The 24,896-nt window shown below is 33.9% G+C and overlaps 1 protein-coding gene across 1 annotated transcript in view; it reads right to left on the bottom strand.

The window, feature by feature from the left end:
* Window positions 1-24,896, bottom strand: part of LOC138819101 (triadin-like) — a 97,658-nt gene that overhangs the window by 54,750 nt on the left and 18,012 nt on the right. The window contains exon 2 of the mRNA XM_070010369.1: window positions 3,068-3,277. Within this exon, the coding sequence (XP_069866470.1) occupies window positions 3,068-3,277 (210 nt within the window). The remainder of the gene's footprint in view (window positions 1-3,067; window positions 3,278-24,896) is intronic.

The following is a 24,896-nucleotide window of genomic DNA, read 5'->3' as shown; positions in this document are numbered from 1 at the left end:
CCAAGAATATAGTATATATTTCGGAACTCTGGCAACAAGGATGAACCTCAAGAAGATAACATGGAAATAATGATAAATGGAAATAATGGAAATAATGATAAAAATGAAATTCAAGTCGAGCACCAGTGGTTCACGCCTGTAATCCTAGCTACTCAGGAGGTTGAGATCTGAGGATCATGGTTCAAAGCCAGCCTGGCAAGAAAGTCCGTGAAACTCTTATCTCCAATAATCCACTCAGAAAAAAACGGAAGTGGCTCTATGGCTCAAGTGGTAGAGCACTCTTCTTGAGCTGAACAGCTGAGGGACAGAATTCAAGCCTCATGATCGACCAAAAAAATGAAATTCAAATATTAATATAAGTAAAATGGTAAAATGATAGTAGAATATTAAAATAAGTGAATGTGTGCCATCTACACAAGGATTAGTATGAGGTACCAATTGTTCTTTTCTATAATTACACTGAGTTTTTAAAATTTGTATTCTTTTGTTTCCAGAAATTGATTGTTTAAATTTTAATGAATTTATTATTAGAAGAATTTTTTTTAGATTTGAAATTCTGGGATTATTTTTTGTTCATTTTGAATCCATCCATGTGGTGCACCTTTTCACCTTTTTAAACCTGGAATTATGATGCCTGTCATCCCGAAGCTTACTCGTTTTCTTTGTGCTTCAGTAATTACAGTATCAACCCATCATCTGTCTAGGTTTTTTCAGTGCAGAATGGAGCTAACATATGAACCTAAAGGACTTTGCAAAAATGACAATGTGGAATTCCAGGTAGTCTTCAGAGCAAGGTGACTTCAGCTTTGCTCTTTTTCAGGTCACTTACTTGGAGGGAAACCATCTGCCACATAGTGAGGAAACACCAATATTATTTTAAGAGCCAAGTTCATAAGACATCCTTAGAAAAAGTTCCATTAATCATACCACATACTGCAATCACACTGCAATCTCCGAAGAGACCATCCAGCTAAATTCCTAATTACAACTAGTAATGTAATAATGAATATTTGTTGTTTTTTAATCTACCCACTATTGAAGTAGTTTATTAACAAATAAAAATAACTATTACAAAAGAGGATAAGTAAAATTTCATTTGTATAAAAGAGTATTTTATCCATTTGAATTTCATTAAGGCTACTTTATTAATTGTGAATGTTAAGTTCAAAAGGTTTTTTGACTTGATGAAGTAAAATTTGCAAGTCTATTTGTACATAAGACATTTAAAACTCAAGGTGTGAGCATCATTAATTATATTCAGCAATGTGTATCAGAAAGTTTGCTATGTGACATTCATATACAATGAAGAATATAGCCAAACTTTCCTTGAATGACATGGACAAGGTAATGGACACAGATAAAACTCATGAGCAGAGTGCTGCCTAGAGTGTGCAGAAGCCTCATCTTCAGCACACAGACACACAGACACACACACACACACACACACACACACACACACACATATCCCAAGATGAGTAAACAGACATTTATAACACAATATTTATCCTGCTGCTTGTAATGCACATGCCCACGGGCAGAAAGAGAATGAAAGTATGGTATAACCCATTTTTCTAATGACATCTCAGAATGCTTCACAGATGGAGGAGACCCTGAGGGGTTAATAAGAATTCTCCAGATAAAAGTGAAAAAGGAGGCTTTCCTCCTAGTGATATTAATATTTATACAGCACACATGGTGAACCAGGTTCTTTTCTAAGCACTTCTCATATATTTCATTATCTTTCTGACAATCCTATTACATAGGTACTATTAGAATCCTGATCTTATAAATGATGAAAATTAAGCAGAGAGTGTACAAAGGTTTCTCATTTCAAAAAAAGCTAGCAAATAATAAGGTCTATACTAATATCAGAGAACTGAAGCCACAGTCCCCATGCTTAGATATGAACTACTACTCTTTCTACTATATTGAAGGCTGTGGTGGGGAAAACAGTAGGAGCAGAGTCAGCAAGAAGTAAAATTCTATGTTGTCCTAGGTCCAACCAGGAAGAGAAGAAGTAAATATGGTTGGGAATGGAATGTATATGTTGAATTACAAGATGAATTTCATGCCAAATTGCTTGCTCTGCATGACTTGATCAAATGCATGTTTTGTGAAGATGTTTTAGAGCAATATAAATGAGTAGTGGATGGATAAAAGACATAATAGATTGCATAAGTATCCTTAAAAGAGAATGGATTTAAGTAAGTGTGACAATGGAAATGGTAGTAATGAAAGAAGAGCTCCAACTGATGACCATGTGAGTTCGGCAGGCAGAGATTATGGAAATTGCTCACTACTCAGAGACTTAAAACATGACTTCAGATTCTTTTTGAATCTTGTAGTAGTAACACAAAGGCCGGTTTTTCTCAATCAGATATAATACCATTCACATAGGCATTATCCACAGTACTTAATGACAGTGCCCAGTGGAAAGAGAGCAGCCATGCAACAGCACTTAGGGTTCTAGAGTAATAGTTGTTATATTTTTGTCAACATCATTCAACTTACCTTTATTTGTAAAATAATGTCTACCACACCATCCATCAGGAATATAGGTGGGAGAAATCACATTACTCACACTTCTATGTTCATCAGCACCTAAAACCATTCTCTTCCTTTATGATATTTGTACTGTATATTTGTCCCCTGTTATACAACCATTTTCTGATACCATTTCTGATGAGCACTTGATAAATAATTGTTACATGAGTAATGCCTCCCATAAGAAGAAGATCTCTAGGTAAAATGAAATATCGTCCTATTGAATTTTATTTTTTCCTTACTAGAAAAAGAAAACAGAAAAGGGAAGAGGAAAGAACATAAATGATGAGGCCCAACTCTGTAAAATGTGAACCACAATTGACTGCTCAAATCTAGAGTTTTGTCGATGAGGAAAGACAATGAAAGAAGACTGACAATGGAAGAAAACTGACCACATGGACACTTGAGCACATTTGTGGTAGCTTTATTTCTCCCACAGCACTTTGGGGTGAAGAGAAACAAAGCTGCTGCTAAAGAGACTATTGTTTCCTTTCATTTAAAATTCAAGTTCTGTGGCTCTTACCTGAAAAGTTTTTGTAATCCACTAAATCAAACATGACAACAGCCACTGCTGACCATGTGATGATGAGTGCAATGACCAAGAGCCAGGCTGCTGGGGAGCTGAAGGTTGTCACTATGTCTTCTGTGACTGTCCTCTTCAGCACTTTTCCAGGGGACTTGGGCACAGATCCATTTTTATTGTCTATAACAGTTGTGGTTGTAGATGCATTTCCTAGTCAAACATTCAGAGAAGAAAAAAAAGAAAACATTTAGACATGGATAACCCCTGCATTGTTTTCAGTCACAGAACAAAGCTGTTCAGTGGCTGAGCCCCTCCCTCAGGTGCCTCAGCCCTCTCTTCCTTAACATTTGCTTGATGTTGTAAAAGGTGTGTGCCTATGTGATCGGCCTTTGTCATCTCCCCTCTTCCATCTGTCTTGTCCTCTTATTTCATTCAATTTTACTTCTCCTCCCATTCATTTTTCTTCTCTATCATTTCTCCCATCAAAAACAGTGCAGTTTGGGACCACACTCTTTTTTTCTTTATTGATATTTATATGCCAATCCGGAAAACAGACAAAATACATTCCTTTTTCAAAAGAGAATCACGGTCTGTGATACAACAGTTCAAATAGAATCAGAAATTCTCTTCAGAGATCCTAGTTTAGGTACAGAGTTGTCCCTCTCATTGAGGTCATTCATTTCTCTTTATTGTTGTTGTTATTATTGATAGGGAAATAAGAGTAAGAAAGGAATATTGGAGAATATTATATTTCTTGTTCTTGATTTTAAGAACATTATGCTCTTGAGAAAATGTTCAAAAAATTTAAAAATAACAACCAGTACACAACTCTGAAGCAGCTTCTGTTAACATGTTATTCAATTTCCATTGAGTTTGCTGGGTATGTGTAGAAATATGTAAATGTTTTCTTGGCTTAGACAACCTTTATCATACTCCCCTCTATGTAGTTTTTTTCAGATAACAACATTAATAATATCAACATCAGTATAAGTTAACTATTTGAATTAGAAAATAAAATTTGAACCCTTTAAACAGATGTGTACAAAGTACAATGACTAGAAATGGTGGGGGGGGTTGAAAATAGTGCATGAAAAGCTAAAGTCAATTACTTTTGTTAATGGACTTACTCTTCTGATGTTTTCACTGTAGAAGGCTCAGTTCTTTACAGGAGTAAGATAAATGGCATACAATTCTTTGAATACCCAGAGGCAATCAAATTAGTTACTAGGCAATAGCCAAACATAACTATTTTTAGATAAAATGGTGAACCTAAGCCCATTTTTCAAAAGGCTATAAAAGCTAATGTAGCTAATACATGGCAAAGAATCTAAGATTTTAAAATGACTTTAGTAGAAGTTAATAATGACAAAAGAACATTTCCTTTTCTCCTCAAAAAAAGGGAATATATATATATCCTCAGTTCATGAACTCAAAATTTAGGGAAAGTGACACAAAGAAGGAATGCTACATTAAGAAAGATTTTATACACTGCTTGAAGGGCTGCCCACTGAAGGAAAAATTAGGAAAAACTCATTCCATATCCTCTCATTGATTTTTGTGTCAAACTCCCATCATATGTCATGGTAGGTCTGAAATGAATGAATGGTTGGAGTGCCTTGTAATGAGATTTAAGGCCCAAGTGAGACTACAAGTGAATCAAACCTTCTGAATAATGATTTTCAGGGAAGCAAGTGAATTATAAGTGTTTAGGAGTGGCCCACCTGAAAGTTGATATGTTGCTAATCTTCCGTTTCTTCATCTCTGAAAGGTTTTTTAATACCACTAAGTAGAGAATCTTTGAATAATTGTTTCTGTACTTCAGATTCACTTCAGTGAGCTGTGTATTATGGTATTAGACAATATCATTCACACCTGGTGGAATCTTAAAACTGAAAGTACAAATTACCAACACTTAACAGAATTAGTTGAATGCTGGTAATATTTTTTAAAGTAGAAAAATAATTAAAGGAAACAAGTTTTGATTTCTGGCGTTTGATCATGAAAATGAGAAACTACAAATTTAAGAAATAATGCAAGCTCAAAAAATTGCATATTTTGAGGAATTTATATGAATTTGAAATTTTACTTTTCTTTATGATCTCTTTTGGACAATTATTTTGTGATTTTAAATAGGTAAAAATGATAACATAAATGCTTGATAATGTTGGGGTTTTCTTTTGCATATCTCTCTTTTATTCACCTTCCTGATTTCAAAATCTCTACTTAAAACCTGATCAAGACTCAAACACAAGGAAAATAGGCTCTAAGTATCCAGGTGTAAAATAAACAGTTGGTAAATAATCTGAAAGTATATTGCTTGAAGGAAATTATATGCTCCCTTTGCTATAAACATACTAAGTTTTACCTTTCATTTTCCATTCATATTTACTGCAGAAGAAACACAGAGCCAAGAGGAGAAGAATTAAAGAATAAAACTGCCTCTCCTGACAGCTGGTCAAGATAAATGCAAAGAACAGAGTGTAAAATTTGAGATTTTTTAATGTTTGAGAAGCACTTTAAGGATGACAAGAGCTAGTTATTGATATGGTGGAAAAAATAAGAGGTAAATGCTGCTGAGCAATTTGACATGGATGATGCTTCTTCAAAGTTGGCCTTTCAGAGCTGGAGCTAGAGCAGAGCACTGCCAGTACTTTCTCTATCTATTTGCAAATTTCATTCCCTTTGATTCCATACAAATTGTTTTTATTGCCAGACAGATAAAATCAGGTTCAAATGAAGTGTAGATTTGATTGAATGTGGCTTTGCTCCTTAATAAAAAGGCGGGGGGGGGCTGCTTGTACAATGGTTTTAAAGAATGGTCATATTATACACAGAAGAATAAATAATAAACCTCTTGATAGAACTCATTTAACCTCATCATGCCTTATTGATCAGACAACTAAACCACCAAATGCACTAGCCCATTATTATTCTCATGTGGTACTAGCAGTACAGTCTCTGCCAGAATACTTACAGAATATAGATATTAAAGAAGATACCTATATTCTATAATTATATAAATAAAACATTCATTCTTCATTATGTGAAAACACTATGACTTTTGCATTTCATAAATGATGTAGTTTTTGTAGTACTTTTACACTATATTTCTCCTTCAAGATTTTGAGCATAAAGGAAATAGAGAGTAGACAATATCTATGTCATTATAAAACACATTATTCCCAAAGTACTCTAAGGTCATGCTGAGCAAAGTTCATCACAATGATCTTTGCAGAACCTTATGTCCTTGGAGGTAGATGCCTGTCTAGACTTTCCAGTTACATGGAGAAGTAAAAAGGACTTTCAATTCATAATAATAAGCTTTGCTGAGTTAGGGTTTCTAAAATGCATGCATGTCAATGAGAACTCTACAGAAAGTCTATTGCAAAACGGGGTATTTTTTTGCAAAAGAGGTTGAAAAATTAAAAATTTTTCCTGTTAACTGTTTTAATGCTTGTAGAATATCTAAAAGTTTACATAAACTGAGCATATATTTTAAGAGATAGTCATAAAGAAGATAAAAATTATCATAGATATATGTATTAATCAATATGTATGAGAATAATGAGAAGTAATATAAGTTTAGAAGAATCCAGACTTTAGATATATGAAACACATAAACAACTATGAAGTGTCCTTTTTAAAAATGAAGTGTCTGTGAAGAATAAAACTCTCTTCTGTCTCAAAATGGAAACTGGTTTCTCTTCATATCAATTCAAGCTTCTTTTCTCCAGTTTTTAGGATACGATCATTATACTAAAATTTCAGAGGGTATTTTTCCTATTTAGTCTTACTGTTGACATGGAATTCCTTTCATATCTTTAATGTTACCCATCACTCCTTATTAATACCCACTCATTATTTCCAATCTTCCATTAAGTAGATTTATTTTTCTAGTGGGGGTGGTGGTGCTAGAAAGTAGAATTGTTCCTAAGGCCAGGGCATAAGAATAGGCCTAATTATCCAGGACCCCATTTAAAGATTGAGACCATCAATGACTCCCTCACATTTTTCTGAGGAATAGCTGAAAGGCATTCTCTTTCTACTGTAGCTTAGAAATTGGTAGGTTGTAGGAGGTTGGCAGTGGGTCTCTAGTGTACCCTAAAAGTTAGAGACTTTTTGCTTCCAACATAATTGGATATTTATAACACCATTACAGGTCCAAAAATTACCAATAAAACAGGCAGCCATGGGCAGCTAAGTAGAAGTATACTAGAATGTATGGTTTGTCTGACCTTAGGAACATGAAATGGGTTCACAGATACAGATGTTTTTAAAGGCAGATATATGTCTGGGCTTTGCAGTTACATGGGGAGAAACAGATGAGTTTAGATTTGACTGCATTTGTTATCATCAGACATCACAAGCTCTGAATGACACTCTCTCTCTGCTGAGTAGATGGATAAAATTATTTTTCTTCATGTCATTATGTCATAGGAACTAGTCAGTAAGAAAAATCTGCATGTAAACATCTTTTTCAAAATTATTAAATCTCACTCATCTTGCAAGTAGCTGAAGTGTCATTATCCTAAGTTTAAAAAAAAAAAAGTATTTAAAGGGGCAGCTTCTGCTGGGCGCAGACGACTTGCCTGTAATCCTAGCTACTTCAGAAGGCTGAGATCTGAGGATCCTAGTTCAAACCCACCCAGGACAGGAATGTCAGTGAGACTCTTATCTCCAATTAACCACCAGAAAACCGGAAGTGGCACTGTGGCTCAAATGGTAGAGTGCTAGCCTTGAGCTGAAGATCTGAGGGACAGTGCCCAGGTCCAGAGTTCAAGACCAACAACCAACAATAAATAAATAAAGTGCAGCTTCTGTCATTAGTTCACAAGAGCTCTTTATGAGCAATAGGTAAAGCCTCCGTCCCCTGGAAGTACACATGCACTGCTGTGATTCGAATGTGCGTGTTCACCAAAATACATGTTGAAGTCCTTACTCCCATGTTAAGGGAATTGGGAGGTCAGTCTTTAGTAGGTTATTCGTGAGGGTGAAGCCATCATGAATTAGCTAAGTGTTCTCAAATAATGAGGTCAGAGGGAGAGCTGTGATGTTATAGTGAAATGAGGCTGTTTATGAGGAAGCAGGCCCTTGTCCGAATTTACTTGATCTTGGCTTTCCAGCCTCCAAAACTGTGAGACAGGAAGTTGTGTTTTTTATAAGTACCTCTCTTGTATTTTGGGATAGTGGACTACACCAAAATGTTTACTCTGACCTAGTAGCTAACTTTCCAATAAGTCCTCATGAAAATTGGTAGATGTCTTTTCTTGTTTAATCTTGAAACCTTGCATCCTCTACTTTTGACCTTTTTTTAAAAAAAATCTTCAATTTAGTGACACTCTTAGAATAATAGATTTTCTACAAATAGCTAACAGAAGTTGAAAGTGAAAAGCATAATTCATCTTTGAATCCAGGGCATTTCCTTAAATATGTTTTTTAAAATCTTTTTAACATGGAACTTATAATTGTTTACAACACTATAGAATGTGTTAATATATATAATGAGGTGAAATAGATAAAACTAGGAGTTTTTTTATTATAACTATCCCTCACCAAGCCTGTAGATTGAAAGCAAATCATCTCTCCTTTCATACTTTCGTAGCACAACATTTGTTTCCAAACAGGCTACAACAAACCATCATTAAAAATGAAGAGTATCATGAATGTTTTTAATAGGAATTAAAGTTTAAATTAAATTTTAATTTTAATAGGAATTAGATTTTAAAATATATCATGTTAAGCTCACCATATCTATATACATGAGGATGTACAATTTGGAGTGCCTTTGACTTAAAGAAATAAAAGAAATAATAAATGAAATTTATTTTTGTAATATGAGAATAAGTTGAGATGGGAAATATTATTGATAGAAGTAAAAGTATGTCTGTTCAGGTCTATCTTATCAGACCTAAGAGATTCAAGTGGACAAAAATAATTAAGGCTACAACATAAAAAAAAAATGTAATGAAGAACTAGAGGTATATGTGAATGGGAAAATAATTGTAAATCATGTGCAAGACCCTGGATTCAATTCCTGATACTGAAAAAATTAACTAATAAGGCTTTTGTAAAAGATATGCCAAATCTTTGACTAAAAACAAAAGTAAAATGTATTTTGCCAATTATTAAGCAAGAGAGCTGGGAAGAAATGAAAGTATTTTCTACTGAGTCAATGAAAACTAATATTTCAATACCATTATGTTTCTAAATCTCCCAATGTAACAGTGTAACAGTTCTAGAATCTGAGAATCAAGGTACCAGCATGACTTGGTTATAGTGTGAGTTATTTTCCTTTATGGCTGATGATTGTGTTCTCCAGTCGTAGACAATGAACAAACTGTCTAGTGTCTTCTTGGTATAAAGGCACTAATTCTAAGAGTCCCATCACCATAATTTCATCTCAACATAATTATTTCCCCAAGATCCCCACCCTCAAATCATAAATCCATTATTGATGTGGGGATTAGGACTTCGACATCTGGTTTTGATATTAGGGAATAAAATTCAGGTCACATTGTGCATTTTTCTCTTTGATAATTGTTTTTAATTGCTATAAAGACTACTGGCATCTTTTAATCTTAATAAGCATAGCTATTGTAATACATCTCTGTCTTTCATGTTAAAATAATAGAAATAATGACAAGGGTCCTTTACTACCACTATGTGTGTAAGGAGGCCAAATCAAAATATCAATGGACACTATATAAAGTGGGTCACATTAGAGTTGGAAATTAATCAAAGACAATGATTTTGACAAGTATAATCAGGTTCATTTTAGGGAAAAATATCTATACTCCTTTCATGAATCAAAGAACACGTACACAAGAAAATAAATGGATATAGGATATAGCAAGTTTTGTGAGTCTGAATTTAGAGATATAGTCTCAAAAAAACTTCCCAAATTTACTGGATTCAGTTTTAAGGAAATAGTAGACATTTTGCTCCAAGGAACTATCATTTGAGTAGGGTGAAGTTATGATTTGCAAACTATATTCAGTTCTTTCTCAGACAAATTTGCATAGATGAAATGCTTTACCTAGTCCAGCAGTCTTCCTACAAATTGTCCCATGATCATTAGATTGCAAACCGACTGAAACAGAACAGCTTTGAGTCATTATACACTATTCAACTTGGAAAAAGAAAAATACCCAACAGAGAGCTTCTAAATCATTAACTTTCGATGATTTGTTGACTCTAATATGTCTTTTTTTGCTTTCTTTTTCCTAAAGACATTTTCATGAAAATTGACTCTTTCTTAAGAATTAATCATCTCCTGCTGCTTTCAGCACACGTGGAGTTATAATCCTAGTACTGAAGTCTCATAACAAGTTGCAGGTTACCTGGACTTCCCTCACCAGAAACATACAAGATATTCATGCTTACTGTCTATAAATGTAAATGTGTTTGGTAGTAATAAAGACTTCATGTAAAGCATCTATCTCCACTATACACATGCACACACTCACACACACACAGTGGGGGAATCTTCAATTTCCACTTCTATGTTTTAGGCAAATGACACAGGACAACTTGGCTTCTTTTCAGATCCATTTAAATATGAAAATAAATGTTTATGCTCTCTATAAGAAAATATCCATCAATTTGTCAGAAAAGGAGTAATAATATTATAATGTTTCTCATATTACATATATACAAGCAGTATATTTTCATTGTCTAAATTGTCAATCATATACATTTTACTGTCAGTAATATAAAATGCTACTTTTATTATTTACTCAAGCATTAAGGAGATTGTTATAATTTGATAAAAATGGAGCTATTTAATACTTTTATGAGAAAAATTGCATATACCGATAATAGACTAGTATTAGGTTATTGGGTGTTTATGCTTAACTTGAACCCAAAATTTCATTAAATTGAATCTACATAACTTGAGGAAAATAGACATATCTCATGAAGGTAACACAGCCTGAAAAGTTAGAGATTTCACCTATGTGTGCTGTGTTTTTTCTTTCTTAAATCATTCATCTATAGAGAAAAGTAAGCAGCTTGCTGTGCATTTCAAAGGACTTTAAGTAAGCTTGAAGATTCTTTATGTCTTCAAGAAAGAATCAGTAAGATGTACATGCCCATATTTCATTAAAAAAAAAAACAAAAACAAGCAAACAAACATACAACATTTTCTTACTGTTTATAAGCACCAGGCTGATAAAGATGCACACATTTAAGGGATGGTAGAAATAAGCTACTCATGTTTGGTAAGAAAAAAAACTGAAACACACAATTTGGAAAGAAACTGTTTTCTTAAGGTTACTCATGGGCATATTTAAAGTATTGTACACTGATTAATCCCTAGCATTTTATCCCAGGTTCAAACCAACCTAAGACCAATCTTACATGGTATGTGAAGAAAATACTTCATTCATTCTCAACCAATTGAAAAAGAAAAGACTTTTTCCTGTAGGCTGTTAAAATTATGATACAAAACAATTTTACAAACCAAAGAAATCAACAAAAAGAAAATGATAGAACTTTTTCCATCTAGCTGTTCCCATTCTTTCATCCTTCAGTTTTTACTACACAAAAAAATAATCATTTTATTGAGTATTCTAAAGATATATATATATATTTTTTTTTCTTGTCGGCCATGGGGCTTGAACTGTGGGCCTGGGCGCTGTCCCTCAGCTCTTCAGCTCAAGGCGAGCGCTCTACCACTTGAGCTACAGCGCCACTTCCGGTTTTCTGGTGGTTTATTGGAGATAGGAGTCTCACGGTCTCTCCTGCCCGAGCTGGCTTTGAACTGCGATCCTCAGATCTCAGCCTCCTGAGTAGCTAGGATTACAGGCGTGAGCCACCAGCGCCCGGCTAAAGATATTTTATAATCAGCACTCAAGGGAGAAAAAAATATAATGAAAAAGTGACCCTTTTCCCTCTAAGCAACTCCTTGGTCTGTACTTTTATGTGGACACCTCTTTGCATCATTGTAAGACGCTAGGAAAAAGTCATTTTCCTCAGAGTGGGTCTGAAGTCAACTCCAGGCATTGGGAATGTCAGTATTACATGGGAAGGTGAAATACTATAACCTATTGTTTCAAACAGCTTCTCAGAGTAAGATCTTAATGGAGAAAGATAAGACAATCTCATATTTCTGACATTTAAATCTCTCAGAGCAGTTATTTCTATTGGGTGAGCATTTTTATAAGCTTTATTTGACTAAGCTTATTCAAGCATTACAGCTGCATTTGTATCACCAAGCCAGAGCCAGTTCAGTAAAATAAGCTTTAAAAAAATCACACAGTTGTCTTATAGCATGTGTTTTTTAGAACCTCCTAAGCAGCTTTCTCTTGAGTAACATAGCTCTAGGGCTATTCTGTGCAAGGTGTTTACCATTCCAAGTCTGCTTCTGTCATAGAATAATTAAGACAAATGGGATACAGTTTGGAGATCTTTTCCTTTGCACAAAAATCACTTTTCTTTTTTAATTTTATAATAAAAGGAAGATATTAAATATGGAAATTTCAATATTAAGCTCATTGGTTCAGTTTTACAGGAGGTTTTCCAAAGATAACACCAGTGCCTCTCCATATCTCACTTCTGATTAAATGTTATCTTCTTTAAAAGACTCTACGGATCACAAAAATAATGATATCATAAAACATAAATTTTTCTAAGACAGTTTTCATGAGAAAATCATAATACTTAACATCCTAGCTTCCCAACTGATTATAATTATATTGCTTTGGGCTTATACAGCATATCTGTCCCAGGGAAATTAAAAATCACAGATAAACCAGATTTTCCAGATGTGTATATGTGATGCTCTGGGCAATATTCAGTCATTTCAGAAGACACAGTGACTCAAAAAGAGCACTTGGAATTAAAAGAAGTACATCTGTGAATAGAACTCACTCAAGATTAACCATGGATAGTGGTTATTTGCCATCTGATAAACAGTCAAATTCTTCTTTGGTCTATTAGGACTGCTAGAATAAAACAGTATGAATTAAGTGCATTTACACAACAGAAATTTATAACTCCATAGTTTCAGAGGGAAGAAGTATAAAATGAAGGTAGTTACTAGTTTTCCCCTGAGGGCTATGTGGAAAGATCTCTTTCCATTAGGGATAGCAGACAAGAGGATTAGGTTGTCCATTTAGTACCTCACACTAATCTGATTACCTCTGTAAAGACACTATTTCCAAATAAGGTCACAATCTGAGGTCCTGAGAACTAGATCAATATATGAATTGAGGGAACATAATTCATCCCATGACAAATACCATATGGTCTCTTCACTCTACCATAAAATGATTTTCATAAGATCAAATTAGATTAATTATAAAACATTACCGTTCATGACATGTAAAATGAAGCCTCAAATTAATTACATTGATAGGGAAATTTGTCATTCTCAAATCTGAAAGGTAACTAAAAAACTATGAAGTCATTCACAGAATGGCTTCTGGTAGTCATTACATTGGTTAGATTTAACTGTACACGAACATATAAACGTTAAAAAGAAGGTGAACACAAAAACAGATAAAGCTAGTTAAACACAATATATCAATATATTTTAATGAAATAATAGGGCTTCTGAGTTCAAAGTAACTACAGTCAGATTGGATATTTATTGAAGCTGTGTCTATATTATTGATTCTTTTTATAATTTGAGATATCAGAATCAAACATTTACATTTAATTAATCCTATTTTCTAGATCTATGAACCTATTGTAAAACAAATAGACATTTTTCAAAGAAATCAACATTTATCTATGTTATTTATCCAGAGAAAATTTTGTTATAGATAACCGCTTTTATATAATTTACCCATGTCATGTAATTTTAAAATTCACTAAAGGAAAATTTTTATGTTAAAAAAGGTTCTACAAGCAATACTCACTTCTTTTGCTTATCACAAAGAAAAAATAATCTCATTAATTATCAATAATATCTGAAGCATGAATATTCCAAAACAGAATGAAATTGTTTATTTGTTAATGATTTTTATAAAAATTTTGTCAGTGATATCCATTTCCCTCATTACCCAATACATAGGATTTTTTAAGGTTAAAAACACTTGGTAATTTATAATTTAAATAATTTATAATATAAATAATTTATAATATAAATTTAAATAATGGTTTCTAATATATTATATGTTAAATATAATATGTATTTCTAGTATAATATAAAATATATTATAAATGATAAATTATAATATATAAGATATATTATATTATATATAATAATATATTATATCTAATATATTATAGTATTATTTAGGTGATATATCTTCATTATCAAAGATCAGGCTTAGTCTGTTTGGCAATAAACTTGAGGAATTTTAATTTATAAAATAATCAGATTACATTACTTATCCAACAAGACATATAATTGAAACAAAACAAATAGGGAAAACTATGTCTGGAACATTGATGCAGCCATGAATGTGCCTGTGTAATGCAGAAGATGCTCTCACAGTGTGACAACCACAATTTCTTAACAAGCTTTGAACCTTTGGAATCTACAGGACTTCTGAAATGCATAACAAAAATATCAAGATTTTCTGGTTTCCTGAAAATTGTTTTTTTGTGAAATTTAAGTTGAGAAAAAAGTCATAAAATCTGTCATAATTATTAAAAAGCCGACTTCAATGAAGTCACTTATTTGTTCATTCATTATTTGTTCTTCTCATAGTTCTTAGAAGTAAGCCTTTTTACAAGTTTTTTGTTTGAGAAGTGACCCTAGGAAGCAGCATTTTATTATTTTTATAGAAGACTTCCTTTCATTACATCCTTCAAAGTATGCTGACAATGGATGTGATAAATTTGTCTTTCAGTGGATTCTGATGAAAGGCTGAATAGGGCTGTCTATAAAGAAATATGGAAATCTAAGTGAGAAAAAGTAAAGCATTCAAGATTTCTTTTTCTTTCAAAATTGACATTGGTTCTTCTGAAGTAAAAGTAATCAGGAAATTCTTTTCCTGTCACATCTTTGTTGTTATTGTTTGTTGTTCTTGTTGTTGGTGGTGGTGGTGGTACTGGTGGTGCTGGTGGTGCTGGTGATGCCAGTCCGGGGGCTTGAACTCAGGGACTAGGAACAATTTCTAAGCATTTTTGCTCAAGGCTAGAGCTCAACCACTTGAGCCACAGTTCTGCTTTTTTTGTTTGTTTTGTTGTGTTCTATGGATAGATTTTTGGAGATAAGAGTCTGATAGACTTTCCTGCCCAGATTAGCTTTGAACCATGGTTCTCAGATCTCAACCTTTTGAGTTGCTAGGATTACAACTGTGAACCTTCAAATGCCTAGCACTTTGTCACATCTTTTAATAACTCTGAGAATGTGCCATTGCTCAGTATTCAATAAACTGTGACCTGAGACTGGAAAGATCTTGTGCTGTCACTTCATTTAATGTCATTGTTTACATTCCATAATAGCAAAATTGAGCATAGACCAATTATTAAAATTTTACTAACTTCCCCTTTACTCAAATATTTTGCCAGTTCCTAATGGTTGAGTCTAGGAATGAAACTCTCACAGTAGAAACTATCATAGTAGAAACTTTTAAAAATAAATGGCTCTGAATTGGGAAATGTTAATTTAAGCTAATACTTTATGAATACATTGAAATAAACATAGTAAATGCCCATCTGTACAAATCTTTGTAGATTATTAGCAATTAAACTTCTATTCTCATCAATAAAACCAAAATAATAACTCCCTCGTAGGGTGACCATAAGGGATAAAATAGCCAGTGGAAGATACAATAGCTGTTCACTCCTTTTCTTTCTATTATCAAAATTCTCTGCTTTGATTTATTGATTGATAAATATTTATTAGTGATGCATAGTCTTCTATATAAATGTGTCTATTTAAAGTGTTTCACTAGGAGCAATACTACTTTCACTCTATCAACACATTCATTTTGCTTTGTACATAGAATTCTGAATATGGCAATTAAACTATTTTTTCATGTAGATAATAATTAGGGTTATATAACTGAGAACATAAGCGCTAAAGGCTTAAAAGTTAATGTCTTTGAAGAGAGAGACTTTACAAAGTACACAACTTAGTATAATTTTTGATATTAAGTAAAGTAAGGCAGACCCAAAGAAACATAGCTTGCATGGTTTCCCTCATTTGTTGTAACTAAGATGTGCCTATAATTCTCCAGTAAACACACTGATGGTAAAAGACAAAATAATTCTAGTGTACATAATGTATTATATAAAACTCTAGCCATTCACATAGTGAGACCAAAGGAAGATATTCTTAGAAGAGAATCACCAAGGTTCAATAGCTATGTGCATATCATCACATAAAATGATGTTGATCTAAATGAAGTCCAAGAAGTGGAAATGAGCTTTTTTTTGTTAAGTTTACTGGTTTTTTTTTTTTAATGGTTTGTTGCTGGTTTCGATTTCTGAACTGTTTGTCTTCTAGGAAAGTTTATCTGTTTGGGGGAGGGTAAGTGTTAAATGGTGGGACAAAGCGAAAACAAATGCAGCAGAAGTACTCACTAGATTCTATGTTGAAAATGAACTGTACCACTTATGGGGGAGAGGTGTTGGGAGGGAAAAACTGAGAGAAAATGAGGGAAGAGGTAACATTGTTCAAACAGAAATGTGCTCATTACCTGATTTATGTATCTGTAACACCGTTGTACATCACCTTTTCAATAACAACAGAGTAAAATAAAATAAAAACATTCACAACTATCATTAAAGCCAAGACATGTTAACAATTCAGAAATTGTACTTCACTGTCCAATGTTTAGAATGTCTGCTGAATAAAAATACACGTTTTCATTCATATAAAACTTCAACAGTTTTTTTGTTTTTTATTTGTTTGTTTATTGGTCTTGGGGCTTGAACTCTGGGCCTGGATGCTGTCTCTCAGCTCTTCAGCTCAAGGTTAGCACTCTACCACTTGAGCCACAGCGCCACTTCCGGTTTTCTGATGGTTAATTAGACATAAGAATCTCACTGACCTTCCTGCCTGGAGTGGCTTTGAGCCACGATTCTCAGATCTCAGCCTCCTGAGTAGTTAGGATTATACGCGCGAGCCACCAACGCCCAGTTCCTGAAGTTTTTGTTTGTTTGTTTATTTTGTTTTGTTTTTTATGCATCCACTATCAATGTATAAAACAGCATTGCTGTTTCCCTAATCCCTTCCATTAATCTGTGCTATTCTTTACTCTAAAAAGGCATTAAGTCTCAAAGGATTTTCTTGATAAAGTGGTTATTTAGTGCACAAATGTGTTTCTCATTTTAATTAAAAAATGTAATGAAAGTTAGTTATGCTTTCAGTATGCCTATCAAAATCTCTTTAATATTTTGCCTCTGAATTGTTAGATGAATAAACTTGTAGCTATCCCTATGCTGTTAAATATTTTTAAGCATTATGCACATAAGAAATCCATAGGAGGAAATCCTACTTAGCTCTAGTGTCAGCACTTTCAGGAAGTCTTGGACATACTCTCCAAGAGTGTGGATGTGCATCCTGGATCCATGCAGACCAACCTTTTTGTTTATGCATCATAGACCTGCTACATTGTATCATAACTGACTGACAAAGCAGGTGTGATCTGGCAGGAATGGTGCCTGATATGGATGGCAGGGAACTTTGAGAAGAGTAGCAGGGTACTGCTGGATGGGGTACTGCAGAGTACTAAAAAGGGGGCAGGAGTCTTGCTCTTGGAAAATGAAAGGGAGTAGAGATAGAGCCTGAGGAGACAGAAATGATTGGTAACCCTATACTTTGTTCTGGAAGCCAGGAAGAGACAGAAAGAAAATTCTAAACTTTGTGTTAAGATAAACATATTGAGAACTTTGTTTATAGACGGTAGAAGGTTTATAGGAGGAAGAAGAAGCAGGCTAAAGAAGGGAGAGTATCACCCATATTTTACAGGTAAAGGTATTGTTGGGAGGTGCTCATAAGCTCTAGGCTAACTCTAATGCTCTGGTTTTGTCCTACATTTAAATCTTGACTCAGAACAACTGTATCTGTGAAACATTTTTGTATATAATTGTACTCCTTCCTAAATATTGTTAAAGACAACAATAATTTATATTTGTAAATTTCTGGCTGTGTAACTGAAATTGAGATAATCAAAATATTATTTTTCAAAGATTGAAAGTATGCCACATCTTTTCATTTTTTTTGTTTGTTTTCTTTGTTTGTTTGTCTGTCTGTCTTGGGACCTGAATTCTGGGTCTGGGCAGTGCCCCTCAGCTCTTCAGTTCAAGGCTAGCGCTCTACCACTTGAACCACGGCACCACTTCTGGTTTCTTCTGCTTATGTGGTGCTGAGGAATTGAACCCAGGGTCTCATACATGCAAGGCAACCACGCTACTACTGAAACACCTTCCCAACCCCAATTCTTTTCTTTTCTTTTTTCTTTTTGATTGTGAATATACAGTACAGAGGGGTTACAATTACATGGGCAAAATAATGAGTACATTTCTTATCAAGCATTGTTGCCTCCTCCTTTGTTTCCCCTTCCATCCCTTCCTATGTCCCTCCCCCCAGACCCCCCACTCATGGCCAAAGTTGTAAAGTTTGTTTTTGACATAACATCTTGTACATCTCATTGTTGCAATGGGTCCACCTATATCTCTATTTAAACAATTGTTTTTTTTTCCCTTCCCCTCCACAGATTATAGCAACATCAAATGCAGTGAAAACAGGGGTTATACCATGGGGGAGGGACATGCAAAGCAACAAAGAAATCATCTTATAAATATGTTAGAAACAATCGCAAGAAAGAAAAATCATTTGAGTCCTTATCTTGGGGTTCATTTCACCTAACATCAACTTATCTGACCGTTTCTGCTTGTCTCAGACATATACTAGTTATTGCAAATAAGGGAAACCATGGGACCTATGTTTCTTTGGGCCTGGCTTACTTCACTTAATATAATTTTTTCCAATTCTTATTCTTTAATCTCATCCTCTTTGCTAGCCATATCTGAGAGTTCATTTTGCTTTAGTATTAAAGGAAGTCAAAGATAGTTATTCAAGCTCTATCCTAAACAAACGAGATGGTAGAAATATTTGTATAATGATTTTTATATAGACATAAATATAAAATATTTTATATATTTATGGATATTCAGTTAAGAGAGAATTAGGGTACAGAAGTCTTTGGTAATTCTGATTTATATGGGCCAAAATTAATCAATACTTTGTAAACATAATGCTTCATCTTGAAAAAGGTAAAAGAAACTCATTAACCCCTTTTGCTCACTTTGGCTGAGGATTTAAAGTAATAGCCAGGTGCAATAGTATGAACCTATAATCCCAGCATTAAGGGGGCTGAAGCAGGCAGCAGTTAGCCTAGACTACCTAGTGAATTCCAAACTATCACAGAGTACTTATCAAGATCCTGTTTCTAAAAAAAGAAAGATAAAGGGAAGGTAGAGTAGGAGAAAAAGGGAGGAATAACAATGTTCAACAAGAAATGTACTCCTTACCTTACTCATGTAATTGTAACCCCCTGTACAGCATCTTTACAATAAAATAAAATTTGAAAAAACACACACAAAAAGAAAGAAAATTACAAGAAACGAATGAAAAAAGAGAGGAAGAAGAACAAAGAAAGGAACAAAAGGAAAAAGGAAAAAGAGAAGGGAAGAAAAAGTGTAGCCATTTCTATGCTTCAAAAAGCAGATTTCATGATATCAGATAATACATTTCTTGAACAGCATGTCAAGTAAAGAGAAGACACAAAATGCCATGAGCTTAGCCTGAGTTTCCAGCTATTTTAAGTGTCTGCTCTGCTGTAATTAGTCAGAAGTGACCCTTCTAAACGGCCAGTGCTGCTGTGGCAAGAATCTGGGCTGGTTGCACAGAAAATATGCTCCATTTGCATTTCTTTCCTTTGCTGTACATCCTCCTGCAAACCATAGAAGACCCAGTTTTGACCTACTTGCACTGGATAAATGTAGGTTAGCAGGTAACAAACAGACAGCATAAAGAGCTTTTAATTTGTCAGGTTGTTTCTTACTTCTGTGTAATACTTCAAAATTTGAAATGCAAGGCTGTATACACCATACTAATGCATTTTCCTGACTTAAGTTGGCAGCTAATCTCCTTACCTTAAAGTAAGAGAAATTGATGCCCAGAGAGATTTTTCTAGCAAGCAGTAGTGCCAGGGCTAAAACCCATAGGACTGAGCTTAGTTAACTCTATAAACTGCAACTAAGGATCAAGAATATTCACAAATGCCTGATTACCTATCAGGCAAGAGTCTAAACACAGGGGCTTAAAACTTTCCTGATATTTGCATTCCAGTGAGGACATATTATATTTGAGTTTGCTTTTTAAGGTCAATTTGAGAAATAAGACAAGTTTCATTTTGACTTTCACTTTCTCCAACGTAGCTGATACAAGAGCCTCAGATCAAAATTTCAAAACAGTAACAAAGGCAAAATAACCTAATCACTATGCTATTCACCCATAACAATGACTTCATACTATTACTTCAGCCAAAGGAAAGTGCTTATATTTAAAATAAGAATGCAATTTAGATTTATGAAGTTATGCAGCAACATTAAATTAAGTCTTTGGCTTTGGATGGGTTATTTAATCTAAAATCTGTATCTTATTTAAATTTCAGATATTTAGAAATATGATCTTTACTATTCCAAACCTTAATGCACAACAAACAACTGGATAGCTCAAGGGGCTATTGAAATTCAATCATAAACATAATAGTATTTGGAAATCTTTTTCTGTATATTTTCTAAATGTGATCAGCACAAAAGAAATTAGGAAGGAATTATGAAAAAGCATCTTACATTTCTGTTCACATTTGGTTTGACATGAATTGCAAACATAATAAAAACTGAGATTACAGACCCACAATTGGAACAGTAAATGAACAGTCTGATTTGGTATTCTGTACTAGGCTACTAGGAAAAATATAAACACTTGATTTTGTCATTCAAACTGTACATCTTATAGAAAATATACTGTCATCAATTAGGTGAAGCAGTATTTAATTCCCTTCCAAAATTCCTTTATTTCAATGTACCTGTTCTTTCTGTGTTGAGGCTTATAATGACTTTGCAAGCAATCTTAAAATAATGTGTGGTTATTTTACCCATAGGTTAATGTTGTAATAGGGTATATCTCATTTATTAATTTATTTACTCAATTTCCATCCAATAGTCATGCATTTATCCAGCCATACAGCAATCTGTCCAATTTTATTGTGCATTTATTATGATCTAAGCATTGCTCTATGTTATGAGAATGAAAAGGATGGACTTAGACTCTGCTCTACCTAATTTTTAGAGAGTTGAGACACTTTTACCATTCTCTTATTGGCATTGTCCATCATCCACAGATCTATAACATTTTGCCAAAATTAATTTTCTTTGAATATTTTATAAATTTTTAGCTTGAACAACTGAAATTATATGTTCAAGTGAATTTTGAATTCCAGTTTTCTCACAATATCCATTACAACAAGGTACCTACCCACTGTCCTGTCTTCCATACCGGTGTTTCAAATAGGACAAGATCTGAGCAGAAGAGTAGGGCCTTCTCTGTTAGGAATAAATACCTGGATAGACTGCCTGTTCTGTGTGCTTGCTTGCCAGATTTTTGGCTGGTAGCACACCTGTCTACAGAAATAAATTTCCCTTGCTGAAACAATAATAAATAAATAAATGATAAATAAAAGTAGATTGAATAATTACCAAAGTTATAACATTGTACCAGACTGAAATAAAATGATCAGATATTGAATGGTTAATAAAACAGATTTTAGCAAGTTAATGCTATAAATGTCTGCAAATCTTAGAATAATTGCTCGACTTACATTGCTACTAAGAAATATTCAGATGAAATCATGACAACTAAAATAAAAGCATCCATCTTATTGCACAGACCTTCGTTCCGCCATTAATGGTACATGTGCCATACTCTGCAAAACTCTAGACTGGATTGTAAGGTCCCATGGAGCCGGGGTGCCTCTCGGGGCGCGGCCGCATGCGGGCTCAGTCTGTATTTCTCATTCTGCTTTCACTAACAAGTAGAAGAGCATCTCTAAGTAATCTGAAAACATTTCAAAGCTTTCAGGAACAGCCATAAGTGGTTCTTTAAAATGAACTGAATTCAATTACAGCATTATTGGATTATGGTATTAATTAGGGATTATGTTATTGATTCATTTTCATAAACTATTTCTTAATGAATTTCTGCCTCTATCATGAGGTACATGGTCTTTTACATCTAATTATGTTAATTTGGAAGCAGGAAAGTAAATGTGGCTCATAGATTAAACTGAACTTATAAAAGTGGCATATAGATTGTCTGGATATAACTCAGGCTTGTGGATAAAAGCAAAATAGATTTTAAATGGTATAATATTCTTATAAACAAAGTCAATAGTAGAAACTTCATAAAAGACTTAAAGTCATCATACACACACTTTCTCTACAGAGAGATATCATATTAATTATTGATAATTCCCATATCTTAACATAAATACATTTCAGCTATGTCAAATATTTAGATAACTCCCCACGAGGCTACCAAGTCTCTGCCTGTGGACTGTTGAAATGTACAGACAGCTTCAATGTCTTCTGTTGGTAGGAGATTTAAAAAGTATTTTTAAATTAAATTTTAGAAGTTACTTAATTTAAAAATAAATATTTTTGCTTCCCAATAAAAAATAAAGCAATTTATAGGTATTATTTTTACCCAGAAGTTCCAATACCTTAAGTTCTGATTCATAGAAAACTTTAAAACTCTTTTTCCATTTATTGTTAAATTGTTTCATGGTTCCCAAACTAACTACTTTCTGAACATATAACGTAAGTGATGCAGTCACATATAAAACAACTTTTACCATAAAGAGATAAGTTTTAATAGGTGCCAACATTTATTAACTACAGGAGAAAATAATGCTGTTGAATTTAGAAGCCTGAGATGATGCATGTTTTAAGCAAGTCATTCACCCCTCCAGTACTCATGTTCCTGGTGAACATTAAAAGCTCTCCCGGTAGTTTTGTTTCAAGAGTTAACTGAGACAATTGGCAAAGGATCAGGCAAATTATGTATGTGTGAAATATTACTATTAGTATATAATCATCATTACTTAGTGTCAGAAATTTAGCACAGAGCTCAGTTTTTCATTCTGTAACAAATCAAGGTAAAATATCAGTTCTATCTTAGTAGTTTGCTATAAAAAGAACCATATATATACATATATATGTATATATATATATATATGCTCTGTGTGCTTGCTTGCCAGATTTTGTGTGTGTGTGTGTGTGTGTGTGTGTGTGTGTGTGTGTGTGTGTTTGTGTGTGTGTGTGTGTGTGTGTCATGGTGGCTGGTGCCTGTAAGCCTAGCTATCCAGGAGCCTGTAATCTGGAAGTTAACAGTTTGAGGCCAGCTCTGGAAAAATATCCATGAGACCTCATCTCAACAGATAGCATGCACCTGTCACCTTAGCTATGTCAAGAAACAGAAATATAATACCAGTGTCATAATTGAGGCTGATCTCGGTTAATCTTGGTGTTAAACAGAAATCTCAAAAATAACCTAAGTTAAAGTTGCACAGTCTCTTCCTAGCAGGCACGGGCCCTGAGTTCAAATCCTAGCACCATTATAAAATAGAAAACACTACTGAAGTGTCACTAAAATGAATATACTTTTAGGTGACCATTCCTGAGTAACAATGATTGACTCCCAATGAAGACAACTGCTCTGTGCTTCTGCGACAGTTCAGGAGATGACTATTGCTAAGTGGCTTAAATATTTATTGAATGGCAAGATCCCTGGACATCCTCTAATTCTAAATACTATCCATGGAGGAGAAATTTTCAAGGAGACATAAGGAGTTTGTTGTAATACTCCATCAGATTACATTTGATTTAATTAATTGTTGAAAAAAATGAAGTGTCAAACTATGGGTTTTGAAAACATGAAAATTTGTCCATGAACTGAGTAATCTGCTTGGTGCTTCCATTCTAGAGGTGAGAAAAGTTATTTCATTATCTCTGCCTTCCTTGAGCCAAGGCTATAGAGCCAAAGATAGTTACTAAATATTTACATAAATGAGTGAATGCATTTGTGACAAATGTTACAGGGATGTATACATTCTATGGGATTTGGGGATGAGCATTATTCAGACACTAACAATTGGGTTGAATTCTGAAGTATAAGTAGTTATTCAGAACAAAGACACAAAGTGCCTTTCTATTTCCCTCCCCAAACCCTTTCTTTATCACCCAAGTGTGGGAACTTTCTGGAAGCAAAGCTGTATGAATCTCACACCTAATATATTCCTCTGTTTACTAAAAAGGAAAAAGAGCTTGGAGATCATCTGAACACTTAGGTAGCACACCTGGAGTCTAAATATATCTAAGAAGGGAGATTAGACATAGAAAAAGAATCTGAAGTAGAAGGCCCAGGTTCTTGACCAAAAGTGAGAAAATAAATATTTGCTATTGTAAACTAGTAAGTTGGTAATATTGTTATATGCTAGATAAGTAACACATGGTTCTACTGAAATGAGCTAACCTTGGGAAGATTATTTTTTTTAATTTTTTTGTAAAGGTGATGTACAGCTGGTTACAGCTACATAAAACAGAAAATGAGTACATTTCTTTTTGAACAGTGTCACCCTCTCCCTCATTTTCTCCCACATTTTTGCCACTTGATTCCTCTCTCCCTCAATTTGTATAGATCATTTCTAACATAGTGTCTATTGAGTGTCACTGTTTGATTGGTTCACTCTTTGTCCCACCATTTCTTTGCTCTCCCTTCCCCTCCCCAAATCAGATAAACTTATATACAAGACAAAGTGTACAGAAATCATATACAGCAACAAAGGAGAATAAACCAAAG

This window comes from Dipodomys merriami, unplaced genomic scaffold, assembly GCF_024711535.1.
Source record: "Dipodomys merriami isolate MVZ:Mamm:240054 unplaced genomic scaffold, mDipMer1.0.p SCAF_8, whole genome shotgun sequence".
Lineage (NCBI taxonomy): Eukaryota > Metazoa > Chordata > Mammalia > Rodentia > Heteromyidae > Dipodomys > Dipodomys merriami.
The sequence above is the reverse complement of the archived record's forward strand: the minus strand, read 5'-3'. Positions and strand labels throughout refer to the sequence as shown.